This window comes from Gopherus flavomarginatus, chromosome 10, assembly GCF_025201925.1.
Source record: "Gopherus flavomarginatus isolate rGopFla2 chromosome 10, rGopFla2.mat.asm, whole genome shotgun sequence".
Classification (NCBI taxonomy): Eukaryota; Metazoa; Chordata; order Testudines; family Testudinidae; genus Gopherus; species Gopherus flavomarginatus.
Genome location: NC_066626.1, coordinates 41,355,947 through 41,374,713, shown reverse-complemented (window position 1 = coordinate 41,374,713; position 18,767 = coordinate 41,355,947). Strand labels below are relative to the sequence as shown.

General features: G+C 41.3%; 1 protein-coding gene across 4 annotated transcripts in view; it reads left to right on the top strand.

The window, feature by feature from the left end:
- The window catches only part of MAP3K20 (mitogen-activated protein kinase kinase kinase 20), a 564,831-nt gene that overhangs the window by 77,730 nt on the left and 468,334 nt on the right, over positions 1-18,767 (top strand). For all 4 annotated transcript variants that reach the window (XR_007776452.1, XM_050969007.1, XM_050969008.1 and 1 more), the window contains exons 10-11: positions 6,377-6,483; positions 13,441-13,576. Coding sequence is in view for 3 of the 4 variants with exons in the window: in XM_050969007.1 (XP_050824964.1) it covers positions 6,377-6,483; positions 13,441-13,576 (243 nt within the window). In the remaining variant the exon portion in view is untranslated. The remainder of the gene's footprint in view (positions 1-6,376; positions 6,484-13,440; positions 13,577-18,767) is intronic.

Here is an 18,767-nt window from a genome sequence, read left to right as displayed (position 1 = left end):
TTTACCTGCTGCATCCACAGGTTCAGCCGATCACGGCTCCCACTGCCTGCAGTTTGTCACTCCAGGCCAACGGGGGCTGCGGAAAGCGGCGCGGGCTGAAGGATGTACTGGCCGCTGCTTCCCGCAGCCCCCGTTGGCCTGGAATGGCGAACTGCGGCCAGTGGAAGCTGCAATCAGCCGAACCTGCGGACCCGGCAGGTAAACAAACCAGCCTGCCAGGGTGCTTACCCTGGCGAGCCACATGCCAGAGGTTGCCAATCACTGATATAGTGCAATCCTTGTTATAGACTACTTTGACCTTATTGTAATACTGCAATATGCATCGCCCCTGTGATTAGTCTGTTAGTTTTTAGGCTTTGCTTTCAATTTTATAGAATTTGTTACTATTTGAAGAAAATTATCTATCCCATTGCATTGAAATTATTATGAATAAAACATGCATAGAGGAAATTTATTTATGTAATAAAACCTATACATTAAAGTAACTTTACTAAAGTGCTTTTTACATTAAAAAGACAATTTATGTGCTAAGTATTAATAATGATTATTAAAGAGCACCTCCAATAGGCAACTACTGGTCTTAGACAACCACTGTCAAGTGTCCCCATCTCTAACTAGACAACCGATTTTTCTAGGATATTAGAAAGTTGCTTCCACAAGCTTTCTCCCTATTGATCTCTTTATTTACTAGAGATGTTTACCTTAAAACAGGGTCTTGTATTTCTTACAGTTTCATATGTTTCTACAGCTTATCCCCCCACCTAATCTGGGACATCATAAATTATTAGAAATACGATTACTATCTGAGGTTTGGGAACTGGAGAGGTAGTAGAAACAGATGAAGTAGTAGAATCAAAGGTCCTGTTTTTATACAAACATGCCAAGTAATAAACACTGAGTGAAGGGAAACACTGAAAATATTAGCCAGAATTAATTGTAATTGGAATTTCTTTTATAAAGTTTTTCCATGAGGCATTGAGATGTAAGGCTCAAGATTTTTAAAAGTGACTAATGATTTTCGGTGCCCAACTTGAGACCTCTTTCAGGAGTCTTGTTTTCAAAAAGTGCTGAGCACCCACTGTCCGAAAAGAAGGTATTTCAAACTGGGCACCCCAAATCACTAGTCGCTTTTCCACATCTTAGCCAAAGTCCTCAGTCTATGCTTACATTGTTTTTATTAAGTTAAAATGTACCTTCCCCTTTAAAAAGAAAATCAGTGTAGGCCTGTTGCCTCCTTGTGGCTCTAGACAAAATCCCATTTACCCTCAAGAGAAAAGCTGTTGCCAAGGCTCATTCAGGTACCTACCATGCCTGTAAAATAGTTGGTGTTCACATGTACAGATGCACAAGCATTCCCAGTACTGTTGTGAATGTCAACTTGGAACAAAGTTTTGACAACTCCTGTGGCTGTCCTGTTCACTGCTTGCCAGGGAACTGATGGGCAGGATCACCCGGGAGAATAACATGAGGGGGAAAGGAGTCCAGGAGAGCTGGCTGTAGTTTAAAGAATCCTTATTGAGGCTGCAGGAACAAACCGTCCTGATGTGTAGAAAGAATAGTAAATATGGCAAGCGACCAGCTTGGCTTAACAGTGAAATCCTTGCTGATCTTAAACACAAAAAACAAGTGGAAGATTGGACAAATGACCAGGGAGGAGTATAAAAATATTGCTCAGGTATGCAGGAGTGAAATCAGGAAGGCCAAATCGCACTTGGAGTTGCAACTAGCAAGGGATGTTAAGAGTGACAAGAAGGGTTTCTTCTGGCATGTTAGCAACAAGAAGAAAGTCAAGGAAAGTATGGGCCCCTTACTGAATATGAGAGGCAACCTAGTGGCAGAGGATGTGGAAAAAGCTAATGTACTCAATGCTTTTTTGCCTCTCTCTTCACGAATAAGGTCAGCTCCCAGACTACTGCACTGGGCAGCACAGCATGGGGAGGAAGTGACCAGCCCTCTGTGGAGAAAGAAATGGTTTGGGACTATTTAGAAAAGCTGGATAAGCACAAGTCCATGGGGCAGGATGTTGGCATGTGTTATTGTAGAGGTATTGGCCATTATCTTTGAAAACTCCTGGTGATTAGGGAAGGTCCCAGATGACTGGAAAAAGGCTAATGTAGTACCCATCTTTAAAAAGGGAAGGAGGAGGATCTTGGGGACTACAGGCCAGTCAGCCTCACCTCAGTCCCTGGAAAAATCATGGAGCAGGTCCTCAAGGAATCAATTCTGAAGCACTTAGAGGAGAGGAAAGTGATTGGGAACAGTCAGCGTGGATTCACCAAGGCCAAATCATTCCTGACTAATCTAATTGCCTTCTGTGATGAGATAACTGGCTCTGTGAATGAGGGGAAATCAGTGAATGTGTTTTCCTTGACTTGAGCAAAGCTTTTGATACGGTCTCCCACAGTATTTTTGCCGGCAAGTTAAAGAAGTATGGGCTGGACGAATGGACTATAAGGTGGTTAGAAAGCTGGCTAGATCGTTGGGCTCAACGGGTAGTGATCAATGGCTCCATGTCTAGTTGGCAGCCAGTGTCAAGTGGAGTACCCCAAGGGTCGGTCCTGGGGCAGGCTTTGTTCAATATCTTCCTCAGTGACCTGGAGGATGGTGTGGACTGCACCCTCTGCAAGTTTGCAGACGACACTCAACTGGGAGGAGTGGTAGATATGCAGGAGGGTAGGGATAGGATACAGAGGGACATAGACAAATTAGAGGATTGGGCCAAAAGAAATCTGATGAGGTTCAGCAAGGACAAATGCAGAGTCCTGCACTTAGGACGGAAGAATCCCGTACACTGCTACAGACTAGGGACCGAATGGCTAGGCAGCAGTTCTGCAGAAAAGGACTTAGGGGTTACAGTGGACGAGAAGCTGGATCTGAGTCAACAGTGTGCCCTTGTTGCCAAGAAGGCTAATGGCATTTTGGGCTGTATAAGTAGGGGCATTGCCAGCAGATCGAGAGACATGATCATTCCGCTCTATTCGACATTTATGAGGCCTCATCTGGAGTATTGTGTCCAGTTTTGAGCCCCACACTATAAGAAGGATTTGTAAAAAATTGGAAAGAGACCAGCGGAGGGCAACAAAAATGATTAGGGGGCTGGAGCACATGACTTATGAGGAGAAGCTGAGGGAACTGGGATAGTTTAGTCTGCAGAAGAGAAGAATGAGGGGGAATTTGATAGCTGCTTTCAACTACCTGAAAGGGGGTTCCAAAGAGGATGGATCTAGACTGTTCTTAATGGTTCCAGATGACAGAACAAGGAGTAATGGTCTCAAGTTGCAGTGAGGGAGGTTTAGGTTGGATATTAGGAAAAACTTTTTCACTAGGAGGTGGTGAAGCCCTGGAATAGGTTACCTAAGGAGGTGGTGGAATCTCCTTCCTTAGAGGTTTTCAAGGTCAGGCTTGACAAAGCCCTGGCTGGGATGATTTACTTGGGGATTGGTCCTGCTTTGAGCAGGGGGTTGGACTAGATGACCTCCTGAGGTCCCTTCCAACCCTGTGTCAGTCACTCAGTGCTTTGACCTGCCCTTCAGAAACAGCTCTGTTCTCTGTCAACTGAGGGTATGGCTACATTTGGAATTTCAAAGCACTGCCCCGGCAACGCTGCGGGAGCGCTGCCGCGGCAGCGCTTTGAAGTGTGAGTGTAGTCGGAGCGGCAGCACTGGGAGAGAGCTCTCCCAGCGCTGCATGTAAACCACAATCTTTACGGGTGTAGTGTGCAGCACTGGGAGCCGCGCTCCCAGCGCTGCCGCCCTGATTACACTGACGCTTTACAGCGCTGTATCTTGCAGCGCTCTGGGAGTGTTTTTTCACACCCCTGAGCGCGAAAGTTGCAGCGCTGTAAAGTGTGAGTGTAGCCATGGCCTGATATATTCCCTCCCACTGTTCTCGGCAGGTCTGAGAGCAACATAAGAAGTAGTTGACTGGGCTCAGCCCTGCCTAGTACTTCCCATATATGCCCAGAAAGACATACCGAGCAGAATGCACACAAACATTCTGGAAACGAAACTTGTATTAATTTCAATATTCTATTGCTTATGTAACAAGGGGCTTGTGACGCCCTTTTTGCAGCCTGTCCTGACCGTGGCATTGTCAGTGAGGGCTGCCCCAGGAACCCCGGGTAACAGGGCTGCTCTCTCTTCATCTGCTCCTGAAAATCAGATAGTGCAACTAGTTTAGTAAGGACACAGTACACACCTGTTAAGTGATTGTATAGTGTTTATAGCATTACACAAATACATTAATGGGGTCTGGGGTTTGCAACAAGTTCTGGGAGCTGTCCCAGTTGCATATCCCACACTGCAGGCAAGCAGAGATGGAACATCAATGGAAAAGCCATTGAAAGTAGAGGAATGCATTTAGCATACATTGCTACTCACAAACCCAAAACAGGGCAAGTAGCTGCAGCCGTGACCTTGTGCGTTTCACTGGATTTGGGTCAGCAACAGCTAAATATATGAAAAGAATAAAACTTAAGTTGAAAAATCAGCTCCTGGCCTCCTGGAGCAGCATCACCCAAAACTAGCAATGATTGTGTTCTGGGACTCAAAGCACAGAGCCTATCCGACAGCGGGTGCAAGGGAACCTCCTGCCAAGCTTTACCCATAGCATCATCCATGTGGAATTGTGTGATGGTGTAGTCCCCGTCCTCTATAATGCACGTGGGGATTCACTATCAGGAGAGAACCATTGTAATGAACTACTGGGATTCTTTACTAGAAACAATGTATAAAATTATAGCAACAGATACAAATAAAGTACACCACTACCCCGATATAACACAAATTCGGACATAATTCTGTAAAGCAGTGCTCCAGGGAGACGGGGCTGTGCTCTCTGGTGGATCAAAGCAAGTTCAATATAATGCTGTTTCACCTATAACATGGTAAGATTTTTTGACTACCAAGGACAGCGTTGTATCAAGGTAGAGGTGTACTGCCAAGTTTGCACCTACTACCGTGTTATGCAACTGTTCCAGGTTACAGTGCAGGGAACTCTAGGGGATAGGTGCGAAAATGCACAGGTACAGCAATGGCTGGGCAAATGCTGTGTGTCACAGAGGAAATCTGCTTGCTGCACCATTTGCCTGAAAATTGTGTAGATGGACCAAAAAATGACAGACAAAAAAAGCCTCCAGTTAGCATTGAATAGTGCAGCACTACTGTATAAGAGAGGTTGTCTCTTTTTTTGTTATACATTTGACACTTTTTTATGCTGTTTGACATTTGAAATAAAGAAATTGTCTCTCTTTTATAATGTAGAAATCACTTGGATCTTCCTGGGAGAGACACCTCAGCATTGTTCCTAATTGTTTTTGTGCACCCAAATTAAAATGCACGTTTTAATTGCTGCATCTGTAATTTTAGCAGAAATGGTGTAATTACAGATGAGATGCAGAGAGAATGTGCATCATCCCTTTATTATGTATCTACATTTTGTCTCAGCCTTTTGTCTCAACCTTGCATGGGGTCTGTCAAACAGACTAACGGAGTCACTGCTCTTTCAAGAAACATATTTAACTGTGGCTTTTTCAGTTTTCAACAATTATCTTACTCTATAGCTTCCTTTGTGACTGCAGAAAGTAGAAAATGCAGAGAAGTTGACTGTTCTGAATGATGAGTGAATTTAGTTTTCATAAAGGGGTTTAAGAATGACAGCCTTTAGTTGTGCACAGGACACGAACAGCACACACATGGGTACTGTGAACTTCCCCTCCACTGCTTTGCTGACATGCCCAGCTTTGTCATGGAGGAATCACCACAATTGTCCTGACGTCTGTTCAGTCCCTGACCTCGGCTGAGACTATCAACAAGGGTGCCAGTTATGGAGGGGCAATTTTTGTGATGTGGACCTTTGTCCAGTAGGAACTGAACTGAGGTCTTGCACTCAGGCTACCAACTGGCTTGTTCAGCTGTTAATAGTGTTGGGTTCTTACCTGTAACCTGCAGTTGCAAAGCTGTGTAATGAAAGGCATTACCAATCCCTTGGAGGTATCCTTCTCCCAGATTAGGACTGTTAGGTAGGATTTTTCTCCTTTGCACTAGAAACCTTTCTTTCTAAGCATTATAAATCCCTTATTATGTTGTTGTTTATTTTATTTTATTTACATTGTGGTAGTAGCAGGTTGGGGCCCCACAATTGTAGATTGTGCCAGTTTCTATGCTAACTTTTCCAGTGGAAAGTAAACAGTTTAAATATATGGGTTTAGAATCATTTTCCATGAGCTGAACATCTGATAATTTTGTAGGCAGCATCCCAGTCTATGTGCTGTTTGCACCCTTGTGCGTTTAGTTGCTTTAGCACAAATCCCATTAATGTTTTAACATAGACAGATATTAAAACAAAACCCTGATTATTGTTGTTATTTTGCCTTCAGAAAAGGCCATCTTTCAAGCAGATCATTTCAATTCTGGAATCCATGTCCAATGACAGCAACCTTCCAGACCAGTGTAACTCATTCCTGCATAACAAGGCAGAGTGGAGGTATGTTTCTTTGCTTCCAAAATAAGATGGTATGGTGTTCATGTGAAATGATGTGGGCAAATTAAGACACTTTCCACAGGATTAAGTGCTGAATTGTGTGGCTGGCATTAGAGTTACTAAAAAGAGAAGAAATCAGACTCAGGTGGTAAGATGGTAATCTCTTTCTTAATACAAAATACTTGTTCAGTAGATATTTGTGGAACATATTTAATCTTGGTTTTTTTCAAGACTACCCAGAATGTTGTGGAACGTGAGTTATGAGTCAATATGCTTAAGCTGTGTACTTTATTAATTTACACTTTTTCAGTATCACAAATGTATATTTACAAATGTAAACCAGGTATGTGTATTTAGTCTCTAACATGAAGATGTTTGTGATTCAAGCTATATATTACTAAATTTGTACATATTTGGGTGTAGAAGTGTGCAAATTACATGTTACATAGGGACGGGACATAAAAGGCCAAGTTTTCAAAATAAGCCTACGTTTATGAGTCTGAATCTTTGCATGTGCAGCCACTTGGTGTTATCAATTGTGCATCTACATGATAGGACTTACTTCTGCCAACTCCATTATTTGTGATAATGCACAAAAATTGTCTGAGCAAATGATACAACCTGTTTCCAGCTGTATGCTTACCAGTGGAGACCCAGGTAAAGGCCCTTTCAATTATTTGAGACAGTTTTTTTTATCCAATTTTCAATCTGTTTTATATGTGTGCAAAGAATAACATAAGAGAAATGTTCCAAAAGCTTCTTTCTCAGTATGTAAGCTTAGTGCTTCACAATATTTCTTAGTGTTTGGACAAGAATTTTTAAAGCAGATCTGCACAGGCAGAGGATTGTTACCAGATGATCTTACTGCGGTCTATATTAAGAAGCTTTGGCCTCTGTCCAGGTAAACTGGGAGCACAAATACTCAGCTATTCTGTGCCTGCAGCTCTGAAAACAAGCAAAGAAAAACATTTAAGAAAACTGGAGCTGGGAAGTAGAGAATAAGGAAGAAATTACAGACATGAGATTTAAACAAAACAAAACAATCCCAAACTTTGTTGGTGAACTTCAAAGGGGAATTGATAACTAGGGAAGTTTATTGTGTGTGTGGAAAAAGTGAGCACAAGATGGGATGTTTGAGCCAGGTCACATGATGAGAGTATAAATAGCATGTTTTAGAGCTGACATTATTCTTGCACTGACTCAGCAGAGAATCTGGTAACTGCATCTCAGCGCTCAGTACAGTATACTAACATTTTGCGCCATCTGCTGATATAAAATGTAAACTGCATGTATAGTAGAAAATCTGCAATTTGATCTTGAAGTGCCTGGTACACAACAAATTTCTAATATACTGATGTTTAACTATCTAAAAATATATTTTTGTTGAAAGTTCAGCTAGCTGAAGGAATTTGTTATGTTTGTTTGTTTAAACTGCACTTAAGTTGTTGGATGGCTTCTATTTGTCACATTTTATTTTTATAAGAAATCAGTATATCTATTTCCCTATCTTCTTCCCTCCCTTTCCCCCCCCCCCACCAATTGGGCTTGGGATATCTTTTGGATATGACTGTCTCTTAAATAGGGATCCACCAGATTCTTTTTGGGATATGAATTGTTTGTTGGACACCATGATTCTTGCAGATTTCTGGGCTGGCATTTTATCTATTTTGTATTTTTGGTAGCAATCAGAAGGAAAAATACGTTGGAAGAATAAGTTTCATCATGGGGGGTTATTACATGACCAGAAGCAGCCTCCACATTTTCTGCCACTATTCCTTTAAACTTTGGTGAGATCAGTCCTGCTACTATAATGGTAATTGCTCCTTTTTTTTATAATCCATATAGCTGCCTTTTACTATTATTGAGTGTTAAACTTCATATAAGAAGTTAACCCAATGGATCTCGTAAGGAGTATTTATATTAGAGACGGGCAAGTACTCAGATTCCTGAAGGAACCAAACAACTATCCTCTTAAATCTTGTCCATTCAGCAAAGTAGATACCTGTTGAATTGACAGTCAGTAAAATTAAACTTTTATTCTTTTGGTAAGTTTATTCCTTTATCGGGAGTCTTCTCCAGATGACTTACCTGTTTTATGAAATATTCCATTTTGGGACACAGAAACGGTTGCACTGTGAATACTGGTTGATGTTTGGTAAACATAAAGCACAGCAAGTGAAAAGTGTTGTTCTAGCCATGGAAAAGCATTTCAGCAAAGGTACAGTTTCAAGGTAAAAATGAATTCTAGAATTTTTCAGAAGAGTTGATAAACTTATAGACAAGGGAAGTAGGAGAGGAAAAAAAACTTATTCATGATCAAGAACAATTCACTTGGAAGTGAAGATAAATTTTAAGTTAAGTAGTCTGAGAAATGTGGAACAGTTAGAAAGAATGACAGCCTTTAGTTGTGCACAGGAGGTATATCTAGTGGGATGTATGGAAACTCTGTCCAGCAGTTGGGATACAAAAAGGGTTACTCTCCTGCTGATTAGAATAAGGGCCACAATTGCTTGCCCTGAGTCTAGGGGCATGTTTTCATGGGGACACTCAGGGAAGATAATGAGAATTAACTAAAGGTGCAAATTTAAAGAGCCTTAGTTAAAATGCATTAAATTCCTGTGTGGACTCTCTTATTCAGAAGTAAAGTGGCTTAAGGGGATTAAGCTAAAGCAAACTTAAGTCCACAAGGGGCTTTAAGGCACTTTAACTAAGCTTGTCTACAGTTACAGTGCTGCAGCACTGGCGCCGCTGTAGCGCTTAGTGAAGGTGTTTCCTGTGCCAATGGAGGGCTTCTCCTGTTGACATAGTTAGCCCACCTTCTCTAGAGGCGGTAGCTATGTTGACAGGAGAAGCCCTCCCGTTGACATAGTGCTACACCCCTGAGTGATGCAGTTATACCGAGCTAAGTTTCTAGTGTAGACCAAGCCTCAGGCTCTTTAAATTTACACCTTTAGTTAAGGTGAATTAACTTTCCTGAGTGTCCCGGTGTAGAAATGCCCTAGGAATTTGGCCAGTAGCAAGTTGGGCCAGCTGTAGGTAAGAATAGGAAGTGCTGTCAAGAGTTAGCTCGGATGATGACTGGCTGCAGAAGTCAGAGAGAAGATTGGAGCTGAGGTTGAGAACAGGGATGTGGCTCTTTCCTTGCAGAACCCCGGGAGAGGTGAGCCACACTCTGTTACTTACATTTGAGATTTGGCTGAAGCCAGTCACTGCTGAGGAAAGTTGGTTTGCATTTGTTTCACCCTTAAAAGGGCAGAGCACTCTTCTGTTTTGTATGATGATCAGCAGTAAATTGCACCCCAGTGGGGGCTATATGATGCCACAGAGTACATAGACTTGTCTTTTGGACTTACTGTAGCTCTGACTGGCATGAAACAGAGAACTGGAGAGTTGATTTTGTACAGAGCGGACAGAGTAAAGATAGGTAGAATACAGTTTGTCCCATCTCTAATATGTTTTTGATTGCAAGCTTCCTGTGATGTCTTTTGGTAAAAATCCAAAGTATTTGATTTGATATGTCTGTTTTATCATTGTCTAAACATAATCCATATCATGTTATTCCCCCATATCTGATATTTTTACAAATGGAAGTCCTTGTTTCTAACTAACAGTCTCAGGATTGGCAACATAAAACTTATCTTGAAGAGCATATTTAATAGTTCTTTCTGCAGGTCTCTTATTAGGGTTGAAAAGTAATTTAAATGTTCATTGTTAAACAGAGATTGTATTTAGTATGTATTTTTTCATGTATACTAGCCATGTTCCTTCCTTCTTTTGAGAGCTTCTATTCTGGCTATTTAAATGTGATAATATTAATACTTGTTTTGATCTATCAATGCAAATGCAAAACTAAAAAAAAATCACATACCAGTCACGATTTTTCTCTGTATCATTTATAATAAGACACATTCTCTGAGACTGTAGGATGAAATGGTTCAACAAAATCAAGCAAGCAAGATCAAACTGCAGAACTACAGATTCACATGTCTTATAATGTATGTTTCAAGCTGCTATATTTATGAAGTAACAGACTCATTAACTGGGCAATGTACGGTAGCTTTCTCTTTAATTACACTGTTTTATTATATACAGTGGAATTATTTTTCAGAATGCAGCTGTTTTCGCAGGCTGACCTTTTATTATAAGAGACATTTCTGTCTAATGAAGAGAGATAATTACAGTACACAGTATGCTTTTGACATATGGAAAGCTATTGTTACCAGGACTTGCCTGTTGCAGAATTTTATTTAAGAGAAAAACTATAATTTACATATTTTAAAATGTATAAAACTACATATAAGTAGCAATAAAGTTGAGACACAAACCAACAAAAGCAATGCTAACAAGTGTCCTCAAATTTTCCTATTCTACACACAATAGATATAATATTATACATGGTACATAGCATAAGTTAGAATATTAACGTCATCAGTTTTCTTGTTTTTGTCACTTTCAGGCCTTTTAAATTACACAATACTTATTAGACTTGGTCCTTTAAAAAGTCTAGATGTTTTAGTCAAAAAATATAATAAGTTTTCTCCTCTGCTGAACTGTCTGTAGCAGTTTTTGCAAGGCCTACAAGATGTGAGGTCCTCCTAGAAATCAAGGAATTGACGGTTATGTTGTTCGCCGGACCTTCAAATGCCAGCCTTGGGAGAAGGAATTGTGAATCACCTATGGTCTTTAGGAAAAAACTAACGACAAGCTTTCAACACTAGTAATCTGTTCGAATTAGTTCATATTTTCAAGCCTACTTTTTCTTCTTTTCTTTCTCTTTCTTTTCTTTCTTTTCTTTCTTTTAAATGAGGGTTGAGTTGCCCTTTGTTTGTAGGTTCCATGACCTCAGGCTTTACGTGATCACAATGGATATCATTGCCCTTTACATGCCTGAGATGAAATTTGCCTAAGTATCACTTTTATTTTAACATATGATGACATTTTTCTGACCACTAAATTAACTGTAAAATCAGCATGATTGGCTGTCTGTACTTCAAGAAGTGCCCTAGGCAGGACTGTAATTTGTATGCTAGAATTAGATGTAGCGGCAGAGTTTATTTTGTTATCAGGCTTGCCAAAGTGATGAAAGTTCTTCATTTTCATGAGCATCAAATTCCGACACAGATTTCTTAGAAGAGGGGAAATATTTGATTTTGAGTATTTAAGTTACTTAATTGTTATCATTTTTTTAAAAATTGGAATGGTACATGAGCTTTCACAAACTTTCAGCCTGAGCTGCTTAATGTGGGTGTTGCAGCTGAATCACCCTATGCTAGATTTGGAGGAACACTGCAAAAAAAAAAAAAAAAAAAAAAAAAGTATTTACGTTCTTTCAAATAAGCCCACAATTTACTTTGCTCCAGTGTTTGCAGCCCCTTTTATTTGTGTTCTGAAAAAATCTGTGAAAGAAAATGTTTGCACGATTGTTTTGTGGAGGTGGAAAAACCTTGTGACTAGTTGTTCAGGACTGTTTGCAACTGAAGAGTTCATGTGGCCATCTTGAAATCTCCCTGTGGAAGTTTAGAGAGCAGAAACAATGCCATGTGACTAACCAGTCAGACAGCATGAATGTTGGAGGCTTGAGGCAGCAATCAGGGTACACAATTTTCAGCAATCTACAGGCTACACTATGTTCAGATAAGGCATTAGTCAAATAACTTCAAATAATGAGTAAATAAGTATAAATCAAAGTCTGTTCTTGATCATTCACAAGGAAAACCCAGTGCTAACTTCAATGAATTATTTGTTTGGCCCATCTCTATTATATACAGATTAGTGCACATCAGGGGTAGGCAACCTATGGCATGCGTGCTGAAGTCGGTACGCAAGATGATTTTCAGTGGCACTTGCACTACCTGGATCCTGGCCATTGGTCCAGGGGGCTCTGCATTTTAATTTAATTTTAAGTGAAGCTTCTTAAACATGTTAAAAACCTTATTTATTTTACATACAACAATAGTTTAGTTATATATTATAGACTTCTAGAAAGAGACCTTCTGAAAACATTAAAATGTATCAGTGGCAGGAGAAACCTTCAATTAGAGTGAATAAATGAAGACTCAGCACACCACTTCTGAAAGGTTGCCAACCATGGTGTACATATTACAAAAAAGAGATTGTTGAATGATCTTCCAAGAGGACTGATGGATGTTCCATCCAGAGACATTTTGATGCTAGATTGGACAAGCCATTAGAAAATATGCTGAAGGGAACAATCTTGCATCTAATTCACCCCTCACAGATGAAACTTTACAAGAATGGTGTTGAAAACCCCTTTCCTACTCCTCCTTAGCTTCCTATCTCTCACGCTCATTCACCCCTTATGAGTCCTTCCTTTTTATTTCAGAGTTCAGGTATATTATGTTTTGGGCCTCAGAAAACCCAACAGGCCACTAAAATTAAAGCTAGTCTGATGTAGAGGGGTCCAAACCAAATCCTTGTGAATCCAAGCTATGTGACCCATAACTTTCTATTATTTTAAGTAGTGTGACCAAAAAGCATTGGTGTGGGGTTAAATTTGTTATGTTTTAACCTTGAGAAACTGGGGTGGGGAAAGTCCTCTACTGAGACAGTGTATAACAAGCTTCAGCCCAAATAATATTTATGGCAAAGTTATAAACTCCAAGCAAAAGGGGCTGTTAGCTAGTGATTGCCCTATTATCACTTCTGAACAGACTTTCCTTCCCTGATATCACCTATTTCATTATATTAAAAGAAAAGATGGAATTTTCCTTTTTTTAATTTTTTTTAAACAGTAAGCCTTTCTGGTTTATCCTCTAGTATAAACATTACCAGTTGTTTTTAATGCTCTGAAAGGCTTTGTGTTTGGTGGTAATTAAATGTACTGCTCGAATTAGTGTTGTACTTTTCAGCTTTTCACATTTAATTAATGTTCGTCTGGGAATTATGAACAATTTATATCTGTCAGAAAAAGACAAGACTTAACAAATTGTCTCTCTGCAGATGTGAAATTGAAGCAACCTTAGAGAGGCTGAAGAAACTGGAGCGTGATCTGAGCTTTAAAGAGCAGGAGCTAAAGGAACGGGAGAGACGTTTGAAAGTATGGGAGCAGAAGTTAACAGAACAGTCCAATACTCCTGTAAGTAAAATAATTCAATCTTTCCTCTGACTGCAAAAAGCATTTGGATCATTGTCTGAGCAAATCTAGGGAAATTCCAGTGAAAGATATCTACTATCGTCTCCATTTGGTCCTGTGGGGCTATTATGGCCTGTTTTATTAACCAATACAAATAATACTCTTTAAAATTCACTCAGTGCATTACACATAAGATACTACCTATGGGCCATATTGCGCCATCAGTAAATAAACAGTTTCCTGTTGATTTAATTGCATTTCTAAGCTTAAAAATTGATGGTTTTAAATGAGAGAGCAGCACACTCTTTATATATTCATATTGGCGTTAATCTTGACAACAGTGTGATACAACAACAAAAAAGGGGAATGTATTTCATATTTATTATTGTGATACTTTATAAAATTTTTGTTTTATATGTTAAACCTGTGTATTTAATAAAAGCACAATCCTGCTCTCATTAGACAACAAGAACTTTTCTGTTGTCTTTAATGGAAACAGGATGGGGCCCTAAAAGTAGTAACTTATATTCTCTGCAGAAAAAGACTTCAGAAATGTATCTGAGTGTTTGATAACTCGCTCTGCAAAGAGCACAGCCAAAATTGTTGTCTTTACATTTTATAGAAGGCCTCAAACCTTGAGTGGGGAGTTGAGTCTTCGGTAATTAATGTGTGGGACTGATCAACGTCTTAGTATTAGCAAATGCACATTATTTTATTTACTGAAAGAAATGTGCCCATTTCCATGAATACATTAAAATAAATAATATTTTCTGTATTAGCCTGAGCTCCTTGCTGAGGTTTAACTCCCATTGACTTCAGTGGAAATTTTGCCAGAAAGTGGAGTGCGTGGTCAGGCCCTGAGTGTTTGTATTGGAACAGAGTTAATTTAGCATCATAATTGTGACACTTGCTTAATAGAATTACAACACTATTTCTGCTTCTATTTTCAGTATTAGCCAAAACAAATGCCAGCTTGAGTTTGCAGTAGTTTGCCATTCCCTTATGCAATCAGTTATGATTCCGTAGGTTTAGCGTACTAATATACAGTTAAGTCCCGCTTACATAATAATGATAGTAATATTGATTCTAGCCAATCCAGTTTACATGCAACTTAGTTTTGAAGCACAATGTACTGGCATTTATCTGAATGAAGTTGTGCATGTGTTCCAGCTGTGAACATGTAGTAGCATAATAATAAAGAATTAATGTTTTCCTATATGTATGTTCTAATTCGGTATCTGTGTGCTTTAACACCAGCAAACTTCCAGTAACTGAGCTGTGGGCCATCTCCTATAAAGTGCACAGCATGAGACACAGCCTTAATGAGCCAATCTTTTTGTGAGCAAGGCCTTAAGGCTGTTTTATGCTGTACTTGCTTATCACGTCCACTCTTCACTTGTAGCTGGCATTTGCTGAAGGAAGAATTTTTTGTGCTAAGGCCTGTTGTGCTTAACATGGACTTTTGTTCTGCATAACATTAATCCACCTCTCTTACTGCATTTAAATGATTGAGAACAATGTGAAATACAGAAGTTTATTTTTCTGAGACCTTTAATGAACTACTGTACTGCTGAAGATTGCCATTTTCAAATTTTCGTGTAGAGACAAAAACTTGCCCTGTTCTATCAGAGTTGCTTTCTTCATAGCAGAAGAGCTTCTATTCAGTGCTAATTTACAAATAAAAAGAAATCATTTATTTCTAGCCATATGAAAAACAGCACTGCTGGGCGTTCGCTTTGTAAGTGGTGATCCTTGCAGACAAGCGTCTTTGTGCTCTCCTCAGCTGTGACGCATGGAGGAGGGCAAATAAAACTAGAATTATGTAAAGCATGGGGGTAGCTAGATCTATGCAACATGGTCCCACGCTTCTTGGCGTTCATGGGAGCTGCATCATGGTGTGGTCGAGACTCCATGCCTGTGGGTGGAAGGAAGGGACAGAGTCAGAGTAGCTGCCTTCTCTCTTCAGTATTAAGAACAGGTGGAACTGCCAGAGAAGAGCAGCATGGCACACTGTCTGGAGTGGTTCACAACAGTGAGTACCAACTTCAGGGCAAACTGTCAAAAAGCAGGGCAGACACCCCAGTCTGGTGGGATGTTCTGTGATTAGATTTCACCAACCAAGTAACAAATGTGAACTCTTGGATCACTGTCCTAGTCTTACCACAGAGTCACAGGCAGGCCCTTTGGGCACTCTGGTCTATCTTGCTACTCAGGCATGCTGGACTTAGTGATAAATGGTCACTTGCACCAAAAATCACAAGTTCCCAGTCCCAAGAGACCAGACTTATCTCAGATCAATGTATACCTTAGATCTCACACCAAAGACAATGCTGGTAGCCAATCCTATAGTTAACAAACTCAGTACTTATTAACTAGGAAAAAGAAATGAGAGTGTTATTTGCATGTTAAAGCAGACAACGTATAAGCATAAATGAGTTACAATCTATGGTTCCAAAAGGTGACAGATGAAGTAAGCTGTCAGTGCTGAATGTCTTTTAGGGCTAATCGAGGTTGAGCCAGGAGATTGCTGCTTTTGCTTAGCTCCAGCTCTTGTGAGAGGCCAAACTGCAGAGAGAGAAGTGTTTCTTCTTGTGAGGATCTTTATATGACCTTGCCCCAGAGTTAAAATCGATGGGATGAGGGCTCCTGCACGTAACTTCTTCATGGGTGGATGGGGCAATCAACTAAGTTTTTATCCTACAGTGCCCCATTTAGTCTTGAGAGTCCTTCTTGGTGGACAGGGAAACCACTCCCTTCTTGCCCAGATTCACAAATTCAGAGCAGGTATTTTTACAATTAAAAGCAAAACTTTCATATTACCTTGCAGCATGGGATAGACATTACAAGTAAGATTAATGCACGCAGAAACTTATGAGCATTTTATAGAGTCTAAACACATCTTTATCACCTATCTTAAACAATATTAACTTAGAGGTGAGCAGGTCTGGTTTCCAGCTATGAATCTGTCAGTGCTCAACTGATGCCTACAGTCTGGGAGATCCTCAGCAGTGGCTGGTGCGGCTGGCCCCGGGAACCGCCGGAGCAGTAGCCGTCCCAGGGAGCACCCCAAGACGGCCCCAGGGACAACCTAAGCAGCAGTGGTCCTGGGGATGGCCAGAGCAGCAGCTCAGGGCGGTGGCCCTGGAGGCCATCGGGAAAGTGGTCCCCGGGGGCCTTGGAGCAGTGGACCACTGGGGGAGTCAGTCCCCACTGCTGGAGCAGAGGCCCCCAGAGCAGCGGGGCCCAGGAGCAGAGATTTAGTAATGAGTATTTTTAGTAAAAGTCATGGACAGGTCATGGGCTGTAAACTTTTGTTTATTGCTGGTGACCTGACCATGACTTTTACTAAAAATACCCATGACTAAATTGTAGCCTTACTCATGAGCAACTTTACTGACAGTCCATGCAGTCTGCTCCCCTTGGATGCAAAAACGTAGGGGAAGCACGAGGGAACTGCACTGCTAGCGGGGCACCCCAGAGAACAGCACAGGAGCCTGAGGATCTGCAATGGTTGGAGATTCTTTCCTCAAAGATCCCTGGGCTCCATGGGTTTTGAAGGGTGTGATCCATCCAGAATGCCACAAGTCTCTCTACTCCTCAGTCTTTTAGTGTGGTAGCACCCAAAAGATTTTTTTGAAATAAAGCCCACTTGCTCCATGGAGTTTGCTTGAAGAGAAATCTACTGTAGGTGAAGCAAGTAGATGTGTTTGAAGTTAATGGGACGCATGTGTTAATGCACAGGAACAAGCACAGGGAAACTGTTCTGGGAATCGAGCTGTGTTAGGCATAATCTGAATAGATGGTTGCCACATTTAAGGGGCCAGTCCTGAGCAGCTCTTCTTTTAACGTCAGAGTTTCTCCCTACCCCTGCATGAACCTGGTCTCTGCTCTGGCACTTTTTGAGTCTGATAGTCTGTGGCCACAACATCTCTTATAAAGCACTGCTGCACAAAGGAATCTGTGGCTAATTTGGAGAATAAAAGATAACCCGCTGCACACACTGGTTCCACAACAGGACACTCACCTGAAGGAGGAAAGGCCACAGAGAGGGGAATGGGTAGGTTCCCCTGAGCTGGGTGTGCTAGAGGAAGGAAACTGGGAGGGATTGGTGAAGGCAGGTGCGGCGCCAGGCACCAGCGCAGCAAGCGCGTGACTGCTGTGCTTGGTGCGGCAAAAAACATAGAGCCGCCCCGCGTGAAGGTGTGCACCAAATTCAGAATTAACTTGGATGGCAATGTGCTTAGGTCTGGCCATTTAAAAAAAATATTATGGATTTCTATTGTGGTTGCAACTGGAAACCCAGTGATGGAGCAGGGCTCTTTTGTGCTAGGCACCGCACACTCATAACATAAAGACAGTCCCTCCTTGTAACAGGGCATCCTTCCGTTCCCACAGACATTGCATGGACTCCAGTGGCTGTGCATTTACAGCGCCCTTTTATTTTAAGTTCCTGTGCCATTAGCACAACAGTCCCTGTGCAACAGGAGATTTACAGTATCTATGGTTCTTTGGCCCTCTCCCTCAGACCTGAGGGGAACCGAGGTCTCCCCTCCCTGAGGACTCCATGTGACTGGGCTCAGTTAGCCCTCTTCTAACTGAGGGCTAACTGTCCCCAGCTCTTCCTTTCCGTCCATCTTTATCAGTCGTGGGCTGATGGGCTAATTGAATCTTTAGTCCACCCATTCCACCAGCCTGATTAGATAATTACCTCAATCAGCTTCCTCTGGGATGATCAGAGTTCACTCCCTGCACTCTGTCACACTCCCCCAGCGAGCTCTTAAACACAGATTTTGAAAGGTCTCTAGGCATTTCTGCACTAAATATTGCAACGCCTGTTTCATTTCAAAAGGGATTTAGGCACTTAGGAGCCTAAAACCCATCCCAAACAATGGGTATGTTTACACCGCAATTAAAAACTCACAGCTGGCCTGTGCCAACTGACTTAGGCTTATGGGGCCTGGGCTAAGGGGCTGTTTAATTGCGGTATAAATTTCTGGGCTCAGGCTGCAGCCTGAACTAAGGGACCCTCCCACCTCAAAGGGTCTTAGAGCCTGGGCTCCAGCCCTAGCCCGGAAGTCTACAGTGCAGGTAAACAGCCCCGCAGCCTGAGTCAGCTGTCACGGGCCAGCCACAGGTTTTTAATTGCAGTGTAGACATACCCCAGTGGGCCTTAAAATCGCAAGTGCCCAAATCC